Raw genomic sequence first — 22,220 nt, 5'->3', positions numbered from 1 at the left:
TAGAAAAAAGTTAAATATTCAAGAAACATTCGCAAAAAGGAACAAACTGGAGCCCATTTTCATAGTGCTGCTTTTCAATGACATTAATAGTATTCATTTTTAAAACTTGATTAGGTATATTTAAATCATACATGGGATACACCTTTTGTTCAGTCAAATGATAGAAACAAATAGAAAGCTAGTAATATCCCCTCACTCTTTCAATCTTTTACACTAATTACAGTGTTTCCCTGAAAATAAGACATCCTCCGAAAATAAGACCTAGCGCATGGAAAGATAAGACATTTCCTGAAAATAAGACCTCGCGCAACTTTGGGAGAAAAAATTAATATAAGACACTGTCTTATTTTCGAGGAAACAGGGCAGGCAATTTTGATGTGTATATTACCACATATTTTCTTCATTAATATTAAAATATACTAATATGTAAAGAATATATACAAGGATACGTTGGGTTTCAAAATGTTTCACATTATTCTGCTAGTGCATTTTTGGTTTTACTTAAATATAATGTAGATGTTCCTCTAATCTAAGACAATCATTTACATCTTAATCAGTGATTCAATGCATGCTACAGATTAGAATCACTTAGGGAGCAAAAAAAAAAAAAGAAAGGAAGGAAGGAAGGAAAGAAGGAAAGAAAGAAAGAAAGAAAGAAAGAAAGAAAGAAAGAAAGAAAGAAAGAAAGAAAGAAAGAAATTGCCAGAGCCCCACCCCCTGAGATTCCAGTTTAATCAGCCTGGGTGGGGCCTTGGCATCCAGCTGCCCAGTTGACTCTGATGTGCAGCTAGTTAAAACCACTGATTTAAGCCAGTGTTTCCCAACCTTCCCTCATGATGAGAATCACCTGGTGGAGTTGTTAAACCACAGACTCCCGGATCCCAACTAAGAAGTGCTAAACTAGAATTTTTGGGAACATATAGGTAAAATTGCATACTTAACTAGTGCTCTAAGACAGATTTTATATACAGAGCACTAAGTTAGGTATGCAATTTTACCTATATGTTCCCAAAAATTCTAGTTTAGCATTTCTTAGTTGGGATCCGGGAGTCTGTGTTTTAACAACTCCACCAGGTGATTCTCATCATGAGAGAAGGTTGGGAAACACTGATTTAAGCAACCCGAAGGCTGGAAGTGCCAGCCCTCTGCGGAATGGTTCTGGCACACATCCCCCCGGGAAGGCCCACCTCTAGGAGCACAGCTGCAGTGCCGATTGGGGAGACTCTGGGACGCCCACTTAAAGTCTCCTCAAGAAGATGGGCTTGAGAGGAAACTTGTTTTCTCTTAAATCATGACATTCACATGATTGCAAAATGTGTAACCAGAGCCAGGAATTGCAGAGGCCGCATAAGTAACTGTCTGCTCTGCTAGGCAGGGTTTAGTCCCTGAGCTGACTAAACTGTAGAGATGTGCCCTTGCCTGCAGAAGGTCTCCCCAGCTGCCCGTCACAGGAAGCCGCACCCAGAACTTGTTTCTCCGGGTCTGGGAGAGGCACCCCTCTCTGGCTGAGGGAACTTGCTCAGCCTCTCCAGGCTGGGAGAGTTTGCAAGTCAGCTCCCTGTGAATGTCTTGGTGAAACATGTGGATGGTCATTTCACCACCTTCTCCTCCTCCTCCTCCTTTTTAAAAAATATATTTTATTGATTTTCTAATAGAGAGGAAGGGAGAGAGATAGAGAGCTAGAAACATCGATCAGCTGCCTCCTGCAAACCCCCTACTGGGGATGTGCCCGCAACCAAGGTACATGCCCTCCTTGACCGGAATGGAACCTGGGACTCTTCAGTCTGTAAGCCAACGCTCTATCCACTGAGCCAAACGGTCATTTCGTCTTCTTGGCTCTCGCTACACATTTGAGAACCTGAAAGATAGAGGCACAAAACAGGAGAATTATGGAGGCTTTTGCTCCTCTTTTAATTTTGTTTCTGGGAAATGCAACAATTGGCAGTCTGTGACTGTTACAGAGATCCCGAACAATCAAACAATGCAGGAGAGTTTGGAGATTCACTATTCACCGCGGTGGGCTTAGAGAAAATGAATTCAAATTCTAAGCAAGCCTACAAGCAGAACTTCCCTTTTTATTAAAAAGCCAGCCCTGTGTACACTTAGTGGTTCTCTCGCTGCTGGCCTTGAAAACAACACAGTTCTACCCAATTAAAAAATGAGCCTGGCATGGCATTGAGATTATGGGCATATCTAGTCTCTGGCCTGCAAGGTCATACAGCTGAGTTTATCTTCATCATTATTCAAACAGGCTAAAGCAGGCTAGAAAGCAAAGTTATTTTTTTAGACTAAGAGGCCATCTAAGAAAAACGGCAGAAGATTCCAAACAGCAGGGTTTGTTTTTTTCTTTTTTACAAAATAAGGGTTTTCCTTCTCATGACCATTAGGTTTCGGCCTGCATTATTGCCTCCATTGGTTCTGCCTGCAACAAATGCCCTTTCCCTTTCTCAAAGCACTTATTTGATCAGAGGTTTAGAGAGATCAGACAAGGTTGTTAGAATTTACTGAGGAATTAAAAAAAAAAACACCAAAAACTAACAGCCTGGCAGTGGCAGGTGAGCAGATAAAGCCACATTCTACTTAATGAAGGAGGGAATGAATGTCGGGGTGAAAAAAAAAACACAACAAAAAACAAAACAACAATCAGGACTGAGCTACCGTATTTTTTGGACCATAAGACGCTCCGGACCATAAGACGCACCAGTTTTTAGAGAAGGGAAATGAAGAAAAAAAGATTCTGAAACAAATAGTGTCCTAAAATATTTTACGTGCATTAAAACCCAACATCACAGTCATAAACACATGTAATCAACCCTGTAAAGTAAACAGCAGCATTTAGAACCATTTTAGAGCCGGGCAAGCACACAGAGACCACACAGAGCCGGGCAAGTAAAAAAACATTTTTTTTAAAGTATATGTGTAGGCTATATTTGAACCATAAGACGCAGGGACTTCTGTGGGGGAAAAAAGTGCGTCTTATGGTCCGAAAAATACGGTATTTTTCTCCGTTTCTTTCCCAGTTATAAAACAATAACATGAAATGTTTCGATTTTATCCCTTTACACTCCAAAAACTAAACTGCCAAGCGTTTCAAGCCTGGGTAAAGGGGTGAATTGTTACACAGAGTTTCAGCAAAACCAGAAGGAGCCAGACCGTCAACCGCAGGCCATCTGTACCCTGTTGGTGAGGCCATGGGTCCCCGGGCGTCTGCGCTGGGGAAAGGGCCCCCAGTCCCACACTTGGAGCCCCGGTGGCCCAGCTGCAGGCTCCGCCCCCTGCGTCACGGGAAGCTGGGCAGCCTGTTGCAGGCTCCGCCCCCGGCACCACGGGAGGCGGGGCGGCCCAGCTTCAGGCTCCGCCCCTCCGAGCACAGATCCGCAGGCATGTGGATCTGTGCTAGGGGCGGGCATCCCAACTTCTGGCTCCGCCCCTTTCGTCGCGGGAGGCGGGGCGGCCCAGCTGCAGGCCCCGCCCCCTGCGTCACGGGGGGCGGGGGCGGCGGGCGATTGGCCGGGGCCACCCCAGCCCGGAGCAGGCGGAGGCTGGACAGGGCACGGGAAGGGGAGGTCGCGCTCTGCCCGGCGCGGCTCCAGCACAGGCAGCCGAGTTTGGGAGCTGAGAAGTGATTTTATTTATTTATTTATTTATTTTTTTACTTTATTTTGTTTTAATTCCCGAGGCCGATGGCTGGCGTGGAAGCACCACCCGTTTCCACCCTGCGGATCTCTGCTCGGCTCTCCTGCCTCTTGGGACTCGGGATCGCCGTGCTGTGATGCGAGCCGGGGAGGACTCGGTAAGGGGGAGCGGACCCTCTGGGTGACCCCCGCCTTCGGTTCCACTACCCTCTGTCTTCCCTTTCTCTCTTCTCTGTCTCCCTCTCCCCCAATGATTGTGTTCAGGGTTGATGAATTGCCTCAGAACTAGACGATAGGGTTGTGAACTTCTTTTTAAGGAAAACCACACCATTTTCAGTTCCTTGATTTCGAAAGAGCAAATTGTTTTTATCTTTTCTGAGTGCTGGGTTTTGTGGAAAGGCAAATGATGCTTGTGTCCCCTCCCTCCCCTACACACACACTCTCTCTCTCTCTCTCTCTCTCTCTCTCTCTCTCTCTCTCTCTCTCTCTCTCTCCTGCCTTTGTCATCTCATTTTGAAATGCAGGAGTTTAAGGCGATTTTGGTTCTGCCTCAGAGACAATGAAGAGGATGGGAGGCTGAAAATCTACGGGTTGATTCCTTAAGGGGGAAAAGGATGTTTGTTTTGGCGCTTGCCCACAAGTAGTTTGTGAGGGGGAGCTGGAAAAAAAAAAAAGTTGGTGCGCTTCCCAGCAAACACTAACTTTGCAGAACTTAGTAGCTGTTTGAGGCATCCTTCGTCTTACATTACAAAACACACAGTCACACTCGACTGTGCACAGCAGTGAGACCGCTGGCTGGGTCAGTGGCACACTCCAGTGTGGAGGGTTACCCTCCCCACGCCTTCAGAAAGGATGCATTTAAAGTAGTCTTAATCTTAAGGGCATGTTAGCACAGGTATTTAGAAAGTTATCTAAATAAGAGCAAAGTTCCTTCTTGCTTCTTTTCACCTAGTTCTTTGCAAGGAGAAAAACACAACCCTGTAGTCTGAGAGCAAGCCTTTGACTAAAATCAACCTTGAAAGATGGACCAACAAGGACTTATCCACCAACATGTATTATGTTCTGTATCAGAAAAGTAACTCCAGAGTAGATAATTCTTTTTAAGTTGGGCTAGGTCACATTTCTATGAAGATACCATCATTTAAAAAATCTTTGCCCTAGCCGGTTTGGCTCAGTGGATAGAGCGTTGGCCTGCAGACTGAAGGTTCCCGGGTTCGATTCTGGTCAAGGACCCATGCCCGGGTTGTGGGCTTGGTCCCCAGTGGGGGGCTTGCAGGAGGCAGTCGATGGATGATTCTCTCACATCATTGATGTTTTCCATCTCTCTTTTCCTCTCCCTTCGTCTCTGAAATCAATAAGAATATATATTTTTTTTAAATCTTTGTTGGCTTAAAAAATATAACATATATATTTATTTTTTATTTTATTTTTTTCCATTTTTTAAAATTAAGGTATTATATGTGTACATATCTTACCATTGCCCCTCCCCCCACTCCCATACAAATCCTCCCTCCCCAGAGTTTTTTGTCCATTGGTTTTGCATATATGCATGCATACAAGTCCCTTGGAGAGGAAGGGAGAGGGGGAGAGAGAAACATCAGTGGTGTGAGAGAATCATTGATTGGCTGCTTCCTGCATCCGCTCTCATCCCCCCCCACTGGGGATTGAGCCAACAACCCAGCATGTTAACCTGTCAGGGAATCCACCTGTGACCTCCTGGTTCAAGGGTTGATGCTTGACCTCTGAGCCCCTCTGGTGGACCTCTGTTGGCTTTTTAAGAGCAAACGTGTAATACATAGTCATTGCAACACAGTGAACTCACTCACGCCCCAGTGTGAACTCCCACAACGATCTACATAAAAGTCATGTCTTCCTGGACTCTTTCCTGTTCTCACTGCAAATGCATATTACACACCTCCATGTGGATAGTTTGTTTTTACCAAAGTGAGATCATCCCGCTGTGAAAGAATTTCAATCCAAAGTGAGCTAGAGGATATAAAGTAAATCGTCTCAGGCATGTGCTCTCAGAAAAACAAAACTAAAGGACTGATAGGTGATTTCCTGTAAATGCCTGCTTTACAGAAATCTGATCCTGTGGCATTTTCTTAAACATTAGGGTGTTCATCAGATGGCCTCACGTCAACCTTGCAGTTTTGCTCATAAGCCATAAGCTTATAAACCTCTGTTTCCAGAAATGGGAACAAGACCAACCCAGGCCGAGTTGGTCTCACCAAATTGGTCTGAACTGAGCTTTATTTGTGTGACTGGATTGGTTCTGTCTGCTTGGGGAATTTTCAAAGCTGGTTTCTGTTTGATTTCATTTTAACAGACTCTAAACTCTCCCCACTTCCTGTTCCCTGTCCATAAATACAGCCTACCCCAAACCCTCCGTGGGTTTGCCTGTAGCTTGCTACATGTGTTTTCCAAGTTGTAATTTTTCTGCTATTTCTCATCGAACTCACCTCTCTCTCTCTCTCTCTCTCTCTCTCTCTCTCTCTCTCTCTCTCTCTCTCTCTCTGACAGTTTTGAGCTTGCTTCTTTATTTGGGTCAACACTATAATGGTTTTCCCCCCACTGTTCGAAAGTAGAGCATTCTTGTGAAAAAGTATCGCAAACCAAAAATGGCATAAAGCGAAGAAGCAGTTAACATTAATTTATATGGGAAAAATTTGAGTGTTCCCAGACTAATAATAATAATAATAATAACCTACCAACTCATACCAAATACTCTTAATTATGTTCAGTTTTACACTCCACGTAACACCCTATGAGCATTTAGGCTGTTCTGGTACCTTGGGACACATATTGCTAATAGAGGTGCGAGAGAAACCGAGATGAAGCACAGATGTTCACAGACAGTTCCCAGCTCTGGCAGCCTGATGCTGAGATGCTGAATGTAGTTCCCCGGGAAAGGGGTTGGCGGGGCCGCTCTCGCTGCTGCCTCTCTAATGATTGCTGCCAAACACATGCTGAACGCTATTTTCACTTTTTGTCTTTTTTTTTTTTTTTTTTTTAATAAAATTGAAAATCTTCTTCAGATTTCTTTTGATTAGCGGAAGCAGGTACTAATGTGGGTTTTTTGTAAAAATGAGTGGTGTGATGCAAACTTTGAAGAGCCCAGGATCCCTGCCGGGCTGGTGTGGCTCAGTTGGTGAGTGTCAACCTATGAACCAACCAGGAGGTCATGATTCCATTCCCGGTCAGGGCCCATGCATGAGTTGCAGGCTTGATCTCCAGTAGGGGGCGTGCAGGGGGCAGCTGATTGATGTTTCTCTCTCATTGATCTTTTTCTCTGTCTCCCTTCCTCTCTCTGAGATCAATAAAAACATAACGTTAATAGTACTTAGTTTGGGTGGTGGGATTATATATGATTTCTATTTTTCTCATGATAATATTATCTGTAGTTTGTAAAATTTCTACAATAAATATATTTTAGTTTTGTCCTAGAATGAAGAGAACATAGACAGTATCACTTTCCCCCTCTTTCACAAAGCTTCTACTGTCTCTTATATGTAGTTTCATGTCAGGTGTCATTGTTTCTGAATTACATTTGCTGGTGAGAACATTTGATTTATAAGGGAAACCACCAGATAAAACTTATTCTAGTCACATTCACTCTTCTGACTCCAGCTGTTTTCTAGAAGAATGAGCAGTGTGGGTCTGATTCAAGCTCTATTCCTTTCCATTTCCTGTCGATCATGTCTGTTAAGGTTTCATGATGATGGGTCTTCATTTAATCTTCCTTAATTTATTTTTCTAAAATCTGCTTTGGTCCATTTAAAACCTTTCTGAATGAGGAAGATGAGTACAATTACATTTCTGTTAGCAAAACGAACTTATAACATTTCAACTCTATGGAGGGTAGGTAATAACAAAATGCCTCCAGGAAAAACAATGCCATTGGCTTTTCCTGCATGCCATCTCCGATATTTCTATGTTATCACTGAGCTGACATCAAAAGCCATTCATTTGAGACACAGAACTTTAAAAATAGTCTGAAAAGATATAGTTTAATACTTAAAGATTTGTGTTGGCTGGTTTTAGTATGTACTTCCTGGCAACAGATTCCCTTTTAAGACATTATAAAACTAAACATTTTTGTTAGCGTTTCATAAGAAAAAAAGAAAGGAACATTTTCTTCATTCTTTCATCGTGGGTATATTTTTAGATGAACATAAGGAAAGAAATACAAATCCTCATGACATTCAGCGAAGAGTTTGTTTTGCCTAGGGAATCAAGTTTTCTTATCAGTGGTCCAGAGTATCTCTGTAGAGGTGCGGAAAGATAAGAGTCTAACAGTGGTCATTAAAGTTGTAATTAATTGATTCTACGTGAAGTTAGAGACCCAGCATAAAAATATTTTCATAATGCATCTGTATACAACTGGGGCTATTTTTCTTTTAATATGCTTTGGATTTCATCAAGTTAGATTACATCTCTCCTTAATTGCTGGTACTTTTATTTGCCACCTCTGTTTCTGCTACCAGGCCCACATGATGATGAAATGGTCATTTCAGAATACTGTAGATTGGTCATGTTCTGAAGATATTAGGAGTCAGCAGAAGGAATATTAAAATAGGTTCTTAACTAGGAATTGAGAACCTTCTGACCAATAAGTATTTTTTTCCCCTCCCACTAACTTGAATTTTCTAATGTAAAGAGCAATGAAGATGATATTTAAAAAGTATAACAGACTTGTTTTTGAGGTTACTCTGATATCTAGAAATGTATGTGCCCTTTGTAAGTATATGTTTTACTGCAACAATTATCTCAACTTTCTTTTGCTGTTCTGAAAGCTAAGCTGAAATTATAGCTGAATTTTTCCATAAACATGTCAAAGCCTATCTCATGAGCATTAACCCCTGAAGAATTCAGGTAATGAGGGAATCTCATGAAGTTCACACCTGACCCCCCTTCAGGAACCATGTACTCCTTGGAGACAAGAACCGTGGAGTTTACATAGGATGTTTCACCGTGTTGGTTGTAGTGCCTGGAAGAGTGCATGGCTGACCCGTTAGCCTTTTGGTACCTGTTTATCACACAGGTCTGAGGAAAAGAGATCTCTGAACAGCGAAATAGGTTTCACTAAAAACGTCTTGTGAAGTTTCTATATTCTGCTCCCTGAAGACCTTTGAGGTCATTAATTCCATTTATTTCTGTTTATGAACTCTTCTAAGGTAGATGGGAGTAGGAGTTAAGTCTTTTAAGAAAGGCAGATATTTTGGCAGCCACGGGAGAAACAAACCTATAAAATTAGACCGAGCATTCAAAACAAGGAGGTCTTCAACTCCTGGAAGCCCACCTACGGAGAGGCTTCTGCAGGCCCTGAAGGCATCACTGTACAGAGCACTTTGCAATGACTGGTGCTCAACACACTGGTGCTGAGTTCTCAGAGAAGGAAACGCGTTTCAAATGCTAAATAAAGTATAGGGAAATTGAGAACACATTTATAATGCTTTCCATCCTGGATGAAATTCTTTGGGTACTTAAAGGAATGAACCTTAAGCTGTTGGGGGGGAAAAATAAAAATAAGTTACTCAGAAGAAACTTCCTTCCTTTGAGTTTTGAAATTAACATATCTTGGCTATTTTTAAAAAAGGATTTGAATTGTTTTAGTTCCCTTTTTATGTCTCCCTATTACAGTCTTGCAAGTGGCCATTTTAGGCTGACATGCTGTAGATTTTACTATGAACTGTAATAACTTTAGCATGCATAATAAAAGTTGTAACGAATTATCAGGGAATAACTAAGCACATAGCACTTCTACAGCCAGTGTACATAAGATTATTACAGATGGTCTGCATGTCAGAGAGGTGTTATGTTGCTCATTAATCGTATGTTCATTCCACAAACATATTGAGAGTCTACTCGATGCCTGATTCTTACTATTGTAGGCCTGTGCAGTATCAATGAACAAAAGAGATATAAACTCCTCCTCTGATGGAGGCAGAAGAAAACAGAGCTAAAATACAAAAATAATTACACCTGCCGAAACCGGTTTGGCTCAGCAGTAGAGCATCGGTCTGCGGACTGAAAGGTCCCAGGTTCGATTCCGGTCAAGGGCTTATACATTGGGTTGCGGGCACATCCCCGGTAGGGGGTGTGCAAGAGGCAGCTGGTCGATGTTTCTCTCTCATCGACATTTCTAGCTCTCTCTCTCTCTCTTCCTCTCTGTAAAAAATCAATAAAATATATATATTTAAAAAATAATAATTACACCTTATTAGAAAGGGATGTGAGTTCGATGAGAAATGAAACGAGAGGAAAACAGGGATTGCTGAGACAAGGCTGTGTAGAGGGACAGGGGGAGGCAGATGGGGAGTCAGATAGCGCTGGCGGCTATAATTATAATGAAGATGAGAGCCTTAGAGAGATTTGGAGTTGTGGAAATGCCAGGATCTAACTTAGATTTTAGCAGGACTAGATGATAGTATTTGATGAGAGGGACGGTGGGGGAATGATGCCACGTGGTGAGATTCTGAATATATTTTAAAGGCAGGGCCAACAGAATCTGCTGCCTGACTGTACAGGTTTTGAGGGAAGACAGGACCCCCTGATGACTCAAAGGTTTTGGGGCTGAGGAGAAGGATGAAGCTGCCAGGGCTAATCTGGGGGAGGGGGAGCAGGCTTTGGGGAGAGCACTGGGAGCTCAGTGTTCCACAGGTTTCCATTTGGAGATAGCTGGCAGTCAGATGGATAAGTCTGGACTTGGGGGAAGAGTTCTGAGCTGGAGAATAGTTACTTAGGGAAACCTGTAGAAGTTCTCATTTGATGGTCTTAGTTTTCTCAGTAAAACAGAAACAAGGTCATCAGCAGGAAGGAAGTTGGGAGGAAGGTACGCAGTTAGAGCAGGAAGTATGAAACAGTTGCCTGTTAAAATGGGAAAGTAAAGAGACTAGAAGTCCTGTATGATTGCCGTTGGCATGTGCGGCCAACCTGTAGTTCGTGGTCGGTAATTTAAAGTGACACTAACCAGGCACATTATGTGTTTCTCTGTAGGCACTTTCAACCCATAGTTGCTGGAACAGTGTACTAGTATAGGGATTTGAGATAACTGATTTGGATATAACTAGGGTAAGGGTCCTCTCTCACTTCTTTCTCAAGAAAGAAGTGAGAGAGGACCTAAGGGGTGGAGAGAACATACAAAGAAGTGGTCACAGTGTTGACCATAAATTTCTAAACATGTGAGCAGGGAGATGAGGCCATGCAAGAAGGAGGGGCAGTGGGAGATAGGGGGTCAGTTGCTTGCAGGTCCCTGTGGGACCAGATGATATTGAAATGGATCATTTATTTACAAGTAAACTATGTTTTTATATATTGGATCATATTGCAAATACATGTAAAGAGCTTTCTAGCACATGCATCTAATGAGTGTTTGAAAATGAATTATTTGAATTTGTTAATTTATTTTTTCAAAGGAAGTATGCTTTTAGTATTGTCCCCCCTGAATGACTTAAGCTCAAATATTTTATCCTAGTCCCATTCTTTCTCCGAACCCTCAGCATTCCTTGGTAGGCTGCTAGAAGCTGTGTGCCTTCTACCAACTTATTGCTCAAGCTTCTGCCCCATATCAGAGCCTTCTACTGGCTCTCACTCCAGCGGAGGTATTTGGTTCAGGCTTGGGTAACCATTTACCAAGCTGTGTCACTTGGGTGAGTTTCCCAATCACTCTGAGTCTCAATGTTTTCAACCTTAAACAGGGATAAAAACACATACACTGTTGCCAGGACCGGTTTGGCTCAATGGATAGAGCGTTGGCTTGGGGACTGAAGGGTCCCGGGTTCGATTCCGGTCAAGGGCATGTACCTTGGTTGCGGGCATATCCCCAGTAGGGGGTGTGCAAGAGGCAGCTGATCAATGACACTCTCTCATCTGTTTCTAACTCTCTATCTCTCTCCCTTCCTCTCTGTACAAAATCAATAAAATATAATTTCAAAAAAAACACAAAAAAAAACACATACACTGTTGTCAGATTAAAGTTTTGTATATTTATCCCCAGCACAGGACTTTGCATGTCTTTTTATTTATTTTTTATTATTATTATTTTAAATATATTTTATTGATTTTTTGCAGAGAGGAAGGGAGAGAGATAGAAAGCTAGAAACGTCAATGACAGAGAAACATCGACAAGCTGCCTCCTGCACATCCCCCACCGGGGATGTGCCGGCAACCAAGGTACATGCCCTTGACTGGAATCGAACCTGGGATCTTTCAGTCCGCAGACCGACGCTCTACCTCTGAGCCAAACTGGTTTCTGCTTGCATGTCTTTTTAAATGGTAGATATTGTTACGATCTCAGGTTTATTGAATTAATAATATTATATTACAGTTGAATAACTGAATCTCAAAAACACACTATTCTATCATTTCAATAACATAGATTTTAGGAGTATTCAGGATTGCCAATGTTAGAACATAGTATTAAATATTGCTATCATTCAAATTTTAATATATGTTTATAATTTTCAGCTTTAAGAATAGACTATGACATAATGGCAACTTCCCATGGGTATGGGTGAGATTTTTTTTTTTTAGTTTCCAGTAACAGGGAGAGACAACATACCACTGCAACATTTGCCCTGCCTTTTTGCTAGCTTAAACCAATTTTGAGCCTCAGCATTAGCAAAAGGTGACTCAATTGGAGGTTGATCCCTCTAAGAAAAAGCTGAAATATATTGGGGAAAAAAAGAGGTAATAAGGCTTTTAGTGTCTGAATGGACACATAAATACTTAATTCTCACACATGAAAATTGAAAAATCACTTTCTATTTAATGTAGTTTGGAAACATTAAGAAGAGAGAAACTTTTCCCAGTAGAAAGCAATGTATCCAGACACCACAGTCATATTTTATACCTCTGTCTTCTTTAAAAATAAACATGCTCTATTTGAAAGTTCTTCTCCAGCAGTGAAATAAAACACATGGCTGCGGAGGGTGCCTCCCCCTGTCTGAGCGAGAGGCTGCTTCTGTGACGTAGAACTGTGTCTTTAGGTTCTGTTTCCCCAGCACAGCATGAGTCATAGCGTGTGGTGTTCAGGTCTTGGAGTGAGCTTGGCTTATGCACCCTTTTCTAAAGACGCATGAGCGCTATGTGCCTGCTTAGAGTTGGCCTTTTCCCATTAGCGTTCTATAACTGTTTATCTTCTTTTCCAAAGATTATGTGGGTGAAGAAAAAAACTTTTTTTCTCTCCTTTTATAGGTAGCACAGAAATAATCACCAAGGGAGCCGTGCCAACATGTCACCTTGGCACCTGATGCAATAAGAAACCAGCAAAGATTTCAGATGATCTTGCTGCCACCTTACTGCTTATTACCTGTCAGACGAGGAATCGTTCTCCTTGAGGTAATAAGCTTCTGATAGTGAGCTGGAGAAGTAGGTCAGATGAGGCCCGGATTGGAATAAGCATTAGTTTTATCTGCGTTTCAGAGAGGTACAGGTCAAGAAAACTTTCACATCCTGAGTCTACTGTGAAAAATTTCTTATCTTATAGCTATAACATCTCTCTCTCTCTTTTTATTGACCCTGACAGGTAAATTCTCTTTCCAGGTTTGGGGTATATAGGAACTTTGATATTTTTGTTAGTGTTTTCTCATCTTGGTTGAGAAAAAGGTTAAAGGTCTGTCAAGGCCAGGATCCATTGTTCTCCCTTGGAGGCCAGGATCCATTGTTCTCTCTTGCCAAACTTTTGGAAATGTCGGTTGAAACTGATATGTAGTTGTATTAAATCTGCAGAATCAATCCTGAACGCCTTATCAGCTTCCGCTGGGTATTTTTTAAAATATATTTTATTGATTTTTTTACAGAGAGGAAGGGAGGATAGAGAGTTAGAAATATTGATGAGAGAGAAACATTGATCAGCTGCCTCTTGCACACCCCCTACTATTGACATGCCCTTAACCAGAATTGAACCTGGAACCTTTCTGTCCGCAGGCCGATGCTCTATCCATTGAGCCAAGTCAGTTAGGGCTACTGCTGTTTTTTTTTTTATTGTTTTTTTTTATGTAACTAGTCACAGGGGTCCTCAAACTTTTTAAAGTGGGGGCCAGATCACGGTCCCTCAGAGAGCTGGAGGGCCGGACTATATGAACTACTAATTCCTACTGTAACACCTCGGCTGCGCTCACTGCCCAAAAAACCTGGCGGGCCGGATCAGACTCCTCTGCGGGCCGTAGTTTGAAGACGCCTGATAGACTTTGGCTATATTAGTTAATTCTAGCCTTAAATGAGAGGGTCTGCTTGTATCAGCTGTCAAGCCATCGGTACATAGCCTTGGTCTATACACTCAAAGACGAAAGACTGCCCAATAATAGGAGTGACATCTAATTAAATCTTCATTCTTAATTTCAACTTTACATATGGAAATAAATTTACATAGCAGAGTTCTCCAAGTATGTTCCAAGGGCCAACTTGAGTACTACCTAGAAACTTGTTAGAAATGCAGACTCTTTTTTTTTTTTTAAGATTTTTAAAAATTGATTTTTAGATAGAGAGGGAGAGGGAAACAGAGGGAGAAACATCAATCTGAGAGAAAAACATCAATCTGGCTGCCTCTTACATGCCCTCAACGGGGGATTGAGCCTGCAACCTGAGCATGTGCCATGACAGGGAAATGAACCTGGCAATCCCAGGTGCACAGGCTGACACCCAACCAACTGAGCCACACCAGGAAGGAAAGACATCCACATTCTTGGGCCCCACCCCAGATCTGCTGGATCAGCAACACGGGGGAGTGCTTCAGTACATTCAGTTGCATACTGGAATTTGACAGCCACAAACAGAGCATCTTGAAGTGACTACACACAAGAATGTTTTTCTCTTTTAGACAAGTGAGCTCATGTAGGTACATTTCAAGTTGTGTGTTGGTTGATGTGACCTCATAAGTTTTTAAATACTAACTGGGCTTAAGGGAATTCATTATCCCGTATTTGTCTGTGATGACCTGCTCTGCTACAAAATTTCCATAAAGCATTCATTGAGGGAAACAGGTTTTGAGCTCTGTCTGCTTTCAAGTACATTTGTATACAAGAAGGAACATAGTATCTATTATTTTAGGCACACTCTGTTATAGATTGTAGCTTTTAATATCTTCTAGAAAAATATAGTTATTTAAATAACTATAATAAAAATATAGATTATTAGAGATAATCTAATTTAAATGATCATATTTGATTATTTGATATTTTATCTATAAATGGAATTGTATAGTTGGAAAGGCATGACTTTGGAGTCAAACATTGCATGCCTTGAGTTATATTCATTGACCTTTTATTTCTTCTTCTGAAACTAGGAAGTAAAACTTCATATACCATGTTGTGAAGATTAAATTAAATGGCATGCGAAAAGTATTTTGTAAGCATTAATTATTATGAAAGTGTTATATGTACTTATTTTCTAGCAATGTTTGGTTTATATTTCTTTATTTCTAATCTTAATTGATCTTATGCCTAAAATTGATAGGTTATAGATTTTAGAACTTTAATCACAGGTTTTGTTCAGCTTCTGTGTGTCAGTGGGATATTGGATCATGTAGCATCATGCACACATAATGCATAGGGCAGCATTAGACTGTTTCATAGCTGTTAATTAAAACTTCTTCCTTTTGCCAAAACTGGTTTGGCTCAGTGGATAGATCGTTGGCCTGCGGACTGAAAGGTCCCAGGTTCGATTCCGGTCAAGGGCATGTACCTTGGTTGCGGGCACATTCCCGGTAGGGGGTGTGCAAGAGGCAGCTGATCGATGATTCTCTCTCATCGATGTTTCTAACTCTCTATCTCTCTCCCTTCCTCTCTGTAAAAAATGAAAAATAAAAATAAAAACTGTGAACCTGAATTTATTAAAAAATCAACAACACTTCCTTTAAAAACTTAAAAATTAAATTTTAAAAATTATAATTCAGTACATTTCATTGTAACAAAGAAAGAAAAGTTAACAAGCTCCTACTATTCCTTTTTTTTTGGGGGGGGGGGCAGGGAGGAGTTGGGGAGGAACCCAATAGATTGTAGCAATTCACACTCCCATTGCCAGAAGTATATTTAATGTGCTAAGTTTTATTGAGGTTTTTCATCAATATTCATAAGTGAAAGTGATTTATAATTTTCTTGTGCCAATTATAAAGACATTTACACATGCATATTTTTAGAACATAGTTGATATTTCTCTGATGGTGATTAATGATTACTTGCAATGAATTTTTTCCCCCCTACTATATAATTGCCTTACTGTGAAATAGTATTGCAAGTTGGGTATACATAGCATTTGGTTTGTATTAATCTCATATTCAGTTCCTCTCTACCAGTGTTAAACCTGTATGTTAAGAATTTTTTTTTAAACCTAGTTGGCTGTTTGTACTTGGTGGTTGTTCTTTTCTTAAAAAAAAAAAAAAAAAAAAAAAAAAAATATATATATATATATATATATATATATATATATATATATATATATATAATTTATTTCAGAGAGGAAGGGAAAGGGAGAGAGAGAGAGAGAGAGAGAGAGACAGAAACATCAATGATGAGAGAGAATCATTGATCGGCTGCTCCCTCCACACTGGGGAGGGAGCCCACAACCTGGGTATGTTCCCTGACCGGGAACTGAGCAGTGACCTGGTCAATAGGTCGAACCTCAACCACTGAGCCATGCCAGCTGGGCTATGTTAAGAATCTTGATCTTGGTCATATGAATGAACATGTACATTCTAGATAAAATGCTAATGTCAGTTAATTAAAGCAAGGTGTCCAGAGACAGGTGTCCTTTGTCACTGCATTTCTGGGAAATGTTGAACATCAGGTTGTCATGCTCAACTCAGGAGCATGCAGCCTTTTCATAGAGTTAATTGTTAATGGTATTTTCCATCACTAACCAGCAGGAAGTTTGCTGTAATTCAAATTTCCACATAGTAGTAGTTGCTCTTAAACTAAAATGAAGTTAAGAATGGGGATTTTAATAAAAACCGAGGTAAACTAAATTTTATTTTTTAATGAAATGCTAAATCTCCCTGCCTGTAAGGACTGCAGCTCACTGGGGGAATAGAGTATCAAGACCTAAGCATTCTTTCTGGTTCTAAGTAGTGGTAATTGAACTTGTTTCTTTGTGTGTATGTATGTTTTTTAAATTTGTTGTTACCGTATTTTTCGGACCATAAGACGCTCCGGACCATAAGACGCACCAGTTTTTAGAGAAGGGAAATGAAGAAAAAAAGATTCTGAAACAAATAGTGTCCTAAAATATTTTATGTGCATTAAAACCCAACATCACAGTCATAAACACATGTAATCAACCCTGTAAAGTAAACAGCAGCATTTAGAACCATTTTAGAGCCGGCAAGCACACAGAGACCATACAGAGCCGGGCAAGTAAAAAAACTTTTTTTTTAAGTATATGTGTAGGCTATATTTGGACCATAAGACGCAGGGACTTTTTCCCCTAACTTCTGGGGGGGAAAAAGTGCGTCTTATAGTCCGAAAAATACGGTAATTCTCAAGGTAGGGTTCCAATCAGTGGCATAATATTAGGTCAAATAAAGCATGGGACCATTTTGTTTATTATCAGAAACCATGACAAATCTGCTCCTTGTGGAGTGGGCTAAATCCTAGAATTATGAATGATATTCTTGAAAAAAAAAAACTTAAAAATGTTCCTCAGAGCTTTTGTCTACTGGGTGGCTCTACTTTCCCATGAGAACGGTTGATAGAGGGTTTTACTCTCCTTAGCTAACTGGTTGCCTGGCAGACTCTTCAGTTAAAGAGGCAGTACGGGAAAAGGAAGCAAAAACACCTCGTTTCCTCTTCCCTGTCTCAGCGTGGCTTTCCTTCCCTTAGAAGCAGGAGTAAGTCTGAGAAAACACAAGTACAGTCGTCCCCCCTTATCTGCTGGCGATAGGTTCCAAGACCCCCAGAAGATTCCAGAAGCCAAAGATAGTACTGAATCCTAAATACACGTGTCATTGATCATCTAACTTTGGCCAAGCATGAGACTCTCTGGAGTCTGGGAAGAAATTAGGTCCCTGACCTTGAAGAATGAAGCTACCTGAAGCACACTGTAGCAGGGGCCAGTGATTGAGCCATGCCCGGGTTATAAAGGGAGCAGAGCCGGGAGTATCTTCCTGCAGCTCCTGTGTGGATCCTTCTCCATCTCTCCCACTCCAAGGGCAAGCTAAAACAAGAGGAGCAGGGGCTGTTGTGGTGAGTGGGTGATACGATGGACCAGCCCTCTGGAAAGAGAGGGCAGCATTTCCAAAGGGGTGGATTATAGGCTGTGCTTTGCAACCTCCCAGACATGTCATCTGGGTACTAATTAAACCCTGCATTCATGCTCCTGAATCAGAATCTCCAGGGGAGGGGCCTGGGAGACTGTAATTAGCAAGGGGCCCCAGGACAAGTGGAATATAGTTTGTCCAAGAACACAATTGGAATGAAATTTGAAGAGGATGGTGAAGGATGAGATCAGACGGTATGAAGGTTATCCATATACTAGAGGCCTGGTGCACGGGATTCATGCACTGGGGGGGAGGGGGGGGTGGCCTGTGGGAATTGGCCCGCTGTGGGGGCTCCACTCATCCCGGTCAGCTGAGGCGGCTGTGGGCCCGCCCTCTGAGTGGCTGCTCCCTGGTCCCACATCTTCTGTGGAGCTGGAGCCCTTGCCGCTCCAGGGGACCCAGTCAGGCCAACCAGGGACAATAACACTGAGAGGCAGCAGAGGAGGCCTCAGTCCCGTCACGGCCATGCACCCACCTCCCAGCCTCGGGAGTCAGCTCCATGAGCCCAGCGGCAGTGGCACTATGTGGCCTGCAGGTGTCCCGAGGAGGTGGCAGGGAGCAAGGAAGAGGATCCTGGGGCGAGGAAGTGATGATCGCAGCCTGGGTTCCTGCCCGTTGGCCCAGGGTTCGCAGCAGGAGCAGCTGGTCATCCCGGTCAGCCACTCACACTGTGGTAGCGCACTGACCACCAGGGGGCAGCTTCTGCGTTGAGTGTCTGCCCCCAGGTGGCCAGTGCACATCATAGCAACTGATCAACTGGTCATTCTGGTTCTGCCATTTGGTGCTGGATTTTTATTTACTTATTTTTTTTGGACTTTTATTATATAGTATATAAAAGCCTTAGTCAGTGGTCGGTAAACCACGGCTCGTGAGCCACATGCGGCTCTTTGGCCCCATAAGTGTTCTAACCCCATTTCTTCAGAATAGACTTTGCCCAGGCTGAAAACCAACTTCTGCGCAGGGACCACAAAGTTTTAATTGCACTGTACGTGCGCACCCGCACGTAGTATTTTGTGGAAGAGCCACACACTCAAGGGGCCAAAGAGCCACAGTTTGCCGACCACTGGCCTAAGTGACCGTGCAACCATCCGACTGGTAGCTATGACATGCAATGACCACCAGGGGACTCTGACCAGTAGCCATGACACGTACTGATCACCAGGGGGCAGATGCTCAAAACAGGAGCTGCTGAGCTGCCATGACTTGGCAGTTGCAGTTCCCGGGTGATGCACCCAGAACCAGAGAGAAGGGAACCCATTTCCAGGGTGTGTCACCTGAGAGCCACTCTCTTGTAATCTGGGACCTGTTGGGGGATGTCAGCTGGTTTCGGCCTGATCCTCACAGGCCAGGCTGAGGGATCCACCGGTGCCCAAAGCCATGCACCAGGCCTCTAGCTTTATTATATTTACTAGAGGCCCGGTGCATGAAATCATACGTGGGGGGGTCCGTAGGCCTAGCCTGCGATCAGGCCCATCTACTGCCCGCTCGCCAGTCCCTGGTCCTGCCCCACCACCTCTGCCAGCCACCCGGTTCCCCTCGCCAGCTCTCATCCCACCCCACTGCCACTGCCAGCCACCTGGTTCCCCTCACTGGCGCCCCTCCCCCCTCCATGGCAACTGGTCGAGCAGTCCAGTTGGCCTTTTATTATATAGGACTAGAAGCCCAGTGCATGAAATTCGTGCATGGGTAGGGTTCTTAGGCCTGGCTGCCGATCAGGGCCGATCAGGGCCTTCTGGCTGCTGGCCGGGGTCTTCCTTCCCCTGCTGCCGGCTGCCAGCTAGGGCCTTCCTTTCATTCCACGCTGCCTGCTGGCGGTCAGCACACGAGCAGGTGAATTCCTGGTCAGTCGAACTCCCGAGGGGACAATTTGCATAGTAGCTTTATATTATATAGGATTAGTCATGCCTGTCTTTTATGATTGGTTTTCTATCTGTATCCTACTTAAAACTGGTTGCCTCTGAGGTATCAACAATGACACTGAGCTGAGCATTTACTTAGACTTGGGCTACTTTATTTAACTTGAAATCAATCTGTTAAACGTTTGGACCTCAGACCAATTTACTGGGTTTCAGACCTTGACTTATTTATGGTCTGAGGAATAGCCAAAGAGGAGAATAGGAACGAGAGCATTGTTCCTCTATAGTGTGCCCATGACTCTTAATGCTCTTTTATTTTATTCATTAGCAAGCTGAGGCCCAGAGGTTAATGACATAGGTCAGAGATCTAATGTGTGATGCACCTGCGATGTGAGCCTTGGTCTATAGAGCAAGGGGATTCGATTCTTCAGAATGGCGAGCAGAGTGCTCATTCACTCAATTAAAATAGGTGAAATAGGAAATACAGGATTAGGGGTAGGGGCTACAGTGAAGAAGCTTCTGACATCTGTCACTATATGAAAATTTGTGTCCAACATCCTGTTGTTATTTTCTTTTTAAGAAAATCTAATTATCAATATTTTATGCGAATTTATCTCCATTTTTAAATGTCCTGTATTAAAAACCACGTGTTTGCCAACATTGTGGTGCAAAATACATCATTAGATAGAGTTTTGCTTAAGGGCTACAAGTTTGTAGCTTCAGGTTAAATAATCTCTAAAGTTTAAGCTTTTAAATATCATGATTCTTGATGTGGTATGATTTATTCTGATTTGCTTTCCTTTCATATCATGAAAAAAAATTTCCTGACTACCATAACATGACATGTTATTAATCATAGAACCTTCTCTAAGTACTGATATACTTTTAACTTTGCTGGGGCATGTGGAGAAAGATTAAAAGGCTACAGGCTCCTATTCCAGGCGATATGGTAAGTAAAGTGTTGTCTTCCCCTGAGCCTTCTAGTTCAAATGCTGTCTTTTAGTGTCTTTTCTCCATCACAGAGCCACATGTATAAGAGTCTTTCAAGAGTGTGAATAGCAACATATTAGTGAATCTTAAAACCAGTTCAGTGCATCTTGACCAATATTAAAATGAGAGACAGAGAGAGAGACTGAAAGAGTTACTGTAGAATAGAAAATGCATGTGTTACAAGTAATAAGAATAAAAAATTGTTTTGTAGACTTTCTTTCAGCTATACACTGAGTGGCCAGATTATTATGATCTCTGAATGCATAATAATCTGGCCACTCAGTGTATATCCTATATGATAAAAGGCTAATATGTAAATTGTCCCCTTGACCAGGAGTTCGACCAGCAGGCAGGCTGGCCAACTGCCCATGTCCCCTCCCTCTGGACAGGCTGACCGGACTCCACCCATGTACGAATTCATGCACCGGGCCTCTAATATACACACACACACACACACACACACACACACACACACACTGAGTGGCCAGATTATTATGCATTCAGAGACCGTAATAATGTAGCCACTCAGTGTGTATGTATGTTTATGTCTATGTTGCAGGTCCACCATAGAATATCATAGAATGTATTTCCCACTGGCTGGCAATTACCAAATTTTAAAACCACTGAGCTGGAGTGACTAAGTAGATCGTTGGTCATTCCTGCTTAATATAAGATGGTTTAAATTCTAAGCTGGAAACCTGAAAGGATTTTTCCCCCACATGCTAGTTACCTGCATTCCTGGTCTTTTTTCTTCTATTCCTTGCAAGAACTAGCAACTTTCTCTCTTGTGTAGATCAGTTCCTTGATCCGATCGTCACTTATTAGGAACAGAGTAGCAGTGGTGAAGGGAGGGAGAGTCATTACAGGATGACAAGCCTCCAGCCTGGGAGAGTAGGACAGAGACTCAGTGGCTGAGGGCGGATGCTGAGGAGGGCGCTGAGCCAGGGGGAAGGAGAGGCAATCTTATGCTAGATAGATCACCTAGTATAAGTTTAAGGACATTGAGAAGGTACACAGGAAAGCAGACCGAGGGAAACTTGGGCAACAAAATGTCTTTCAGTCATAGATTTGTTTCTTTGGAACTGAGTGAATGGGAAAAAATAAGGTTCTTGAGTATGTATGTGGAGTGAAAAGCTGATTATTTTTTATAAACCAGTGAGTATTTTTTTCTAGTGTGAGGTTGTTAGTTAAATACACCACAAATTACCACAAGTTAACCTCGCCTATGTCTCATATTTTTAAAAATATTTCTAAATTTGCATTCTCAAGAAATTGTATTGTGAAATTTAAAAATCTAGGTAGAATCTAGATTGTTGCATGAGATTGTGGACAATAGAGGAATACATACTCCTCTGTCTTAGTAAGAATTTACAGTTAAGTGCTCGCTTAATAGCTGAAGATACAGTAGTTGTGTGACTTGAAGCAAAAAGATGCATAACAAAACCACTTTTACCACAGGCTAATTGGTATAAACAAGAGTTAAGT

At 42.2% G+C, this 22,220-nt stretch overlaps 1 protein-coding gene across 8 annotated transcripts in view; it reads left to right on the top strand.

Annotated features, from left to right (window-relative positions):
- Positions 1-3,538: 3,538 nt before the first annotated feature.
- Positions 3,539-22,220, top strand: part of ATP10D (ATPase phospholipid transporting 10D (putative)) — a 78,892-nt gene continuing 60,210 nt past the window's right edge. For 3 of the 8 annotated variants that reach the window (XM_045572883.1, XM_045572880.1, XM_045572886.1), the window contains exons 1-2: positions 3,540-3,793; positions 11,151-11,287. In XM_045572883.1, the coding sequence (XP_045428839.1) occupies positions 3,773-3,793; positions 11,151-11,287 (158 nt within the window). In that variant the 5' untranslated portion in view covers positions 3,540-3,772. Of the gene's footprint in view, positions 3,794-11,150; positions 11,288-12,170; positions 12,265-12,833; positions 12,978-22,220 lie in introns of all 8 variants that reach the window. The other 5 variants (XM_045572894.1, XM_045572877.1, XM_045572879.1 and 2 more) reach the window with 5 other exon arrangements.

Source organism: Pipistrellus kuhlii, unplaced genomic scaffold, assembly GCF_014108245.1.
Source record: "Pipistrellus kuhlii isolate mPipKuh1 unplaced genomic scaffold, mPipKuh1.p scaffold_m20_p_1, whole genome shotgun sequence".
NCBI lineage: Eukaryota > Metazoa > Chordata > Mammalia > Chiroptera > Vespertilionidae > Pipistrellus > Pipistrellus kuhlii.
The sequence above is the reverse complement of the archived record's forward strand: the minus strand, read 5'-3'. Positions and strand labels throughout refer to the sequence as shown.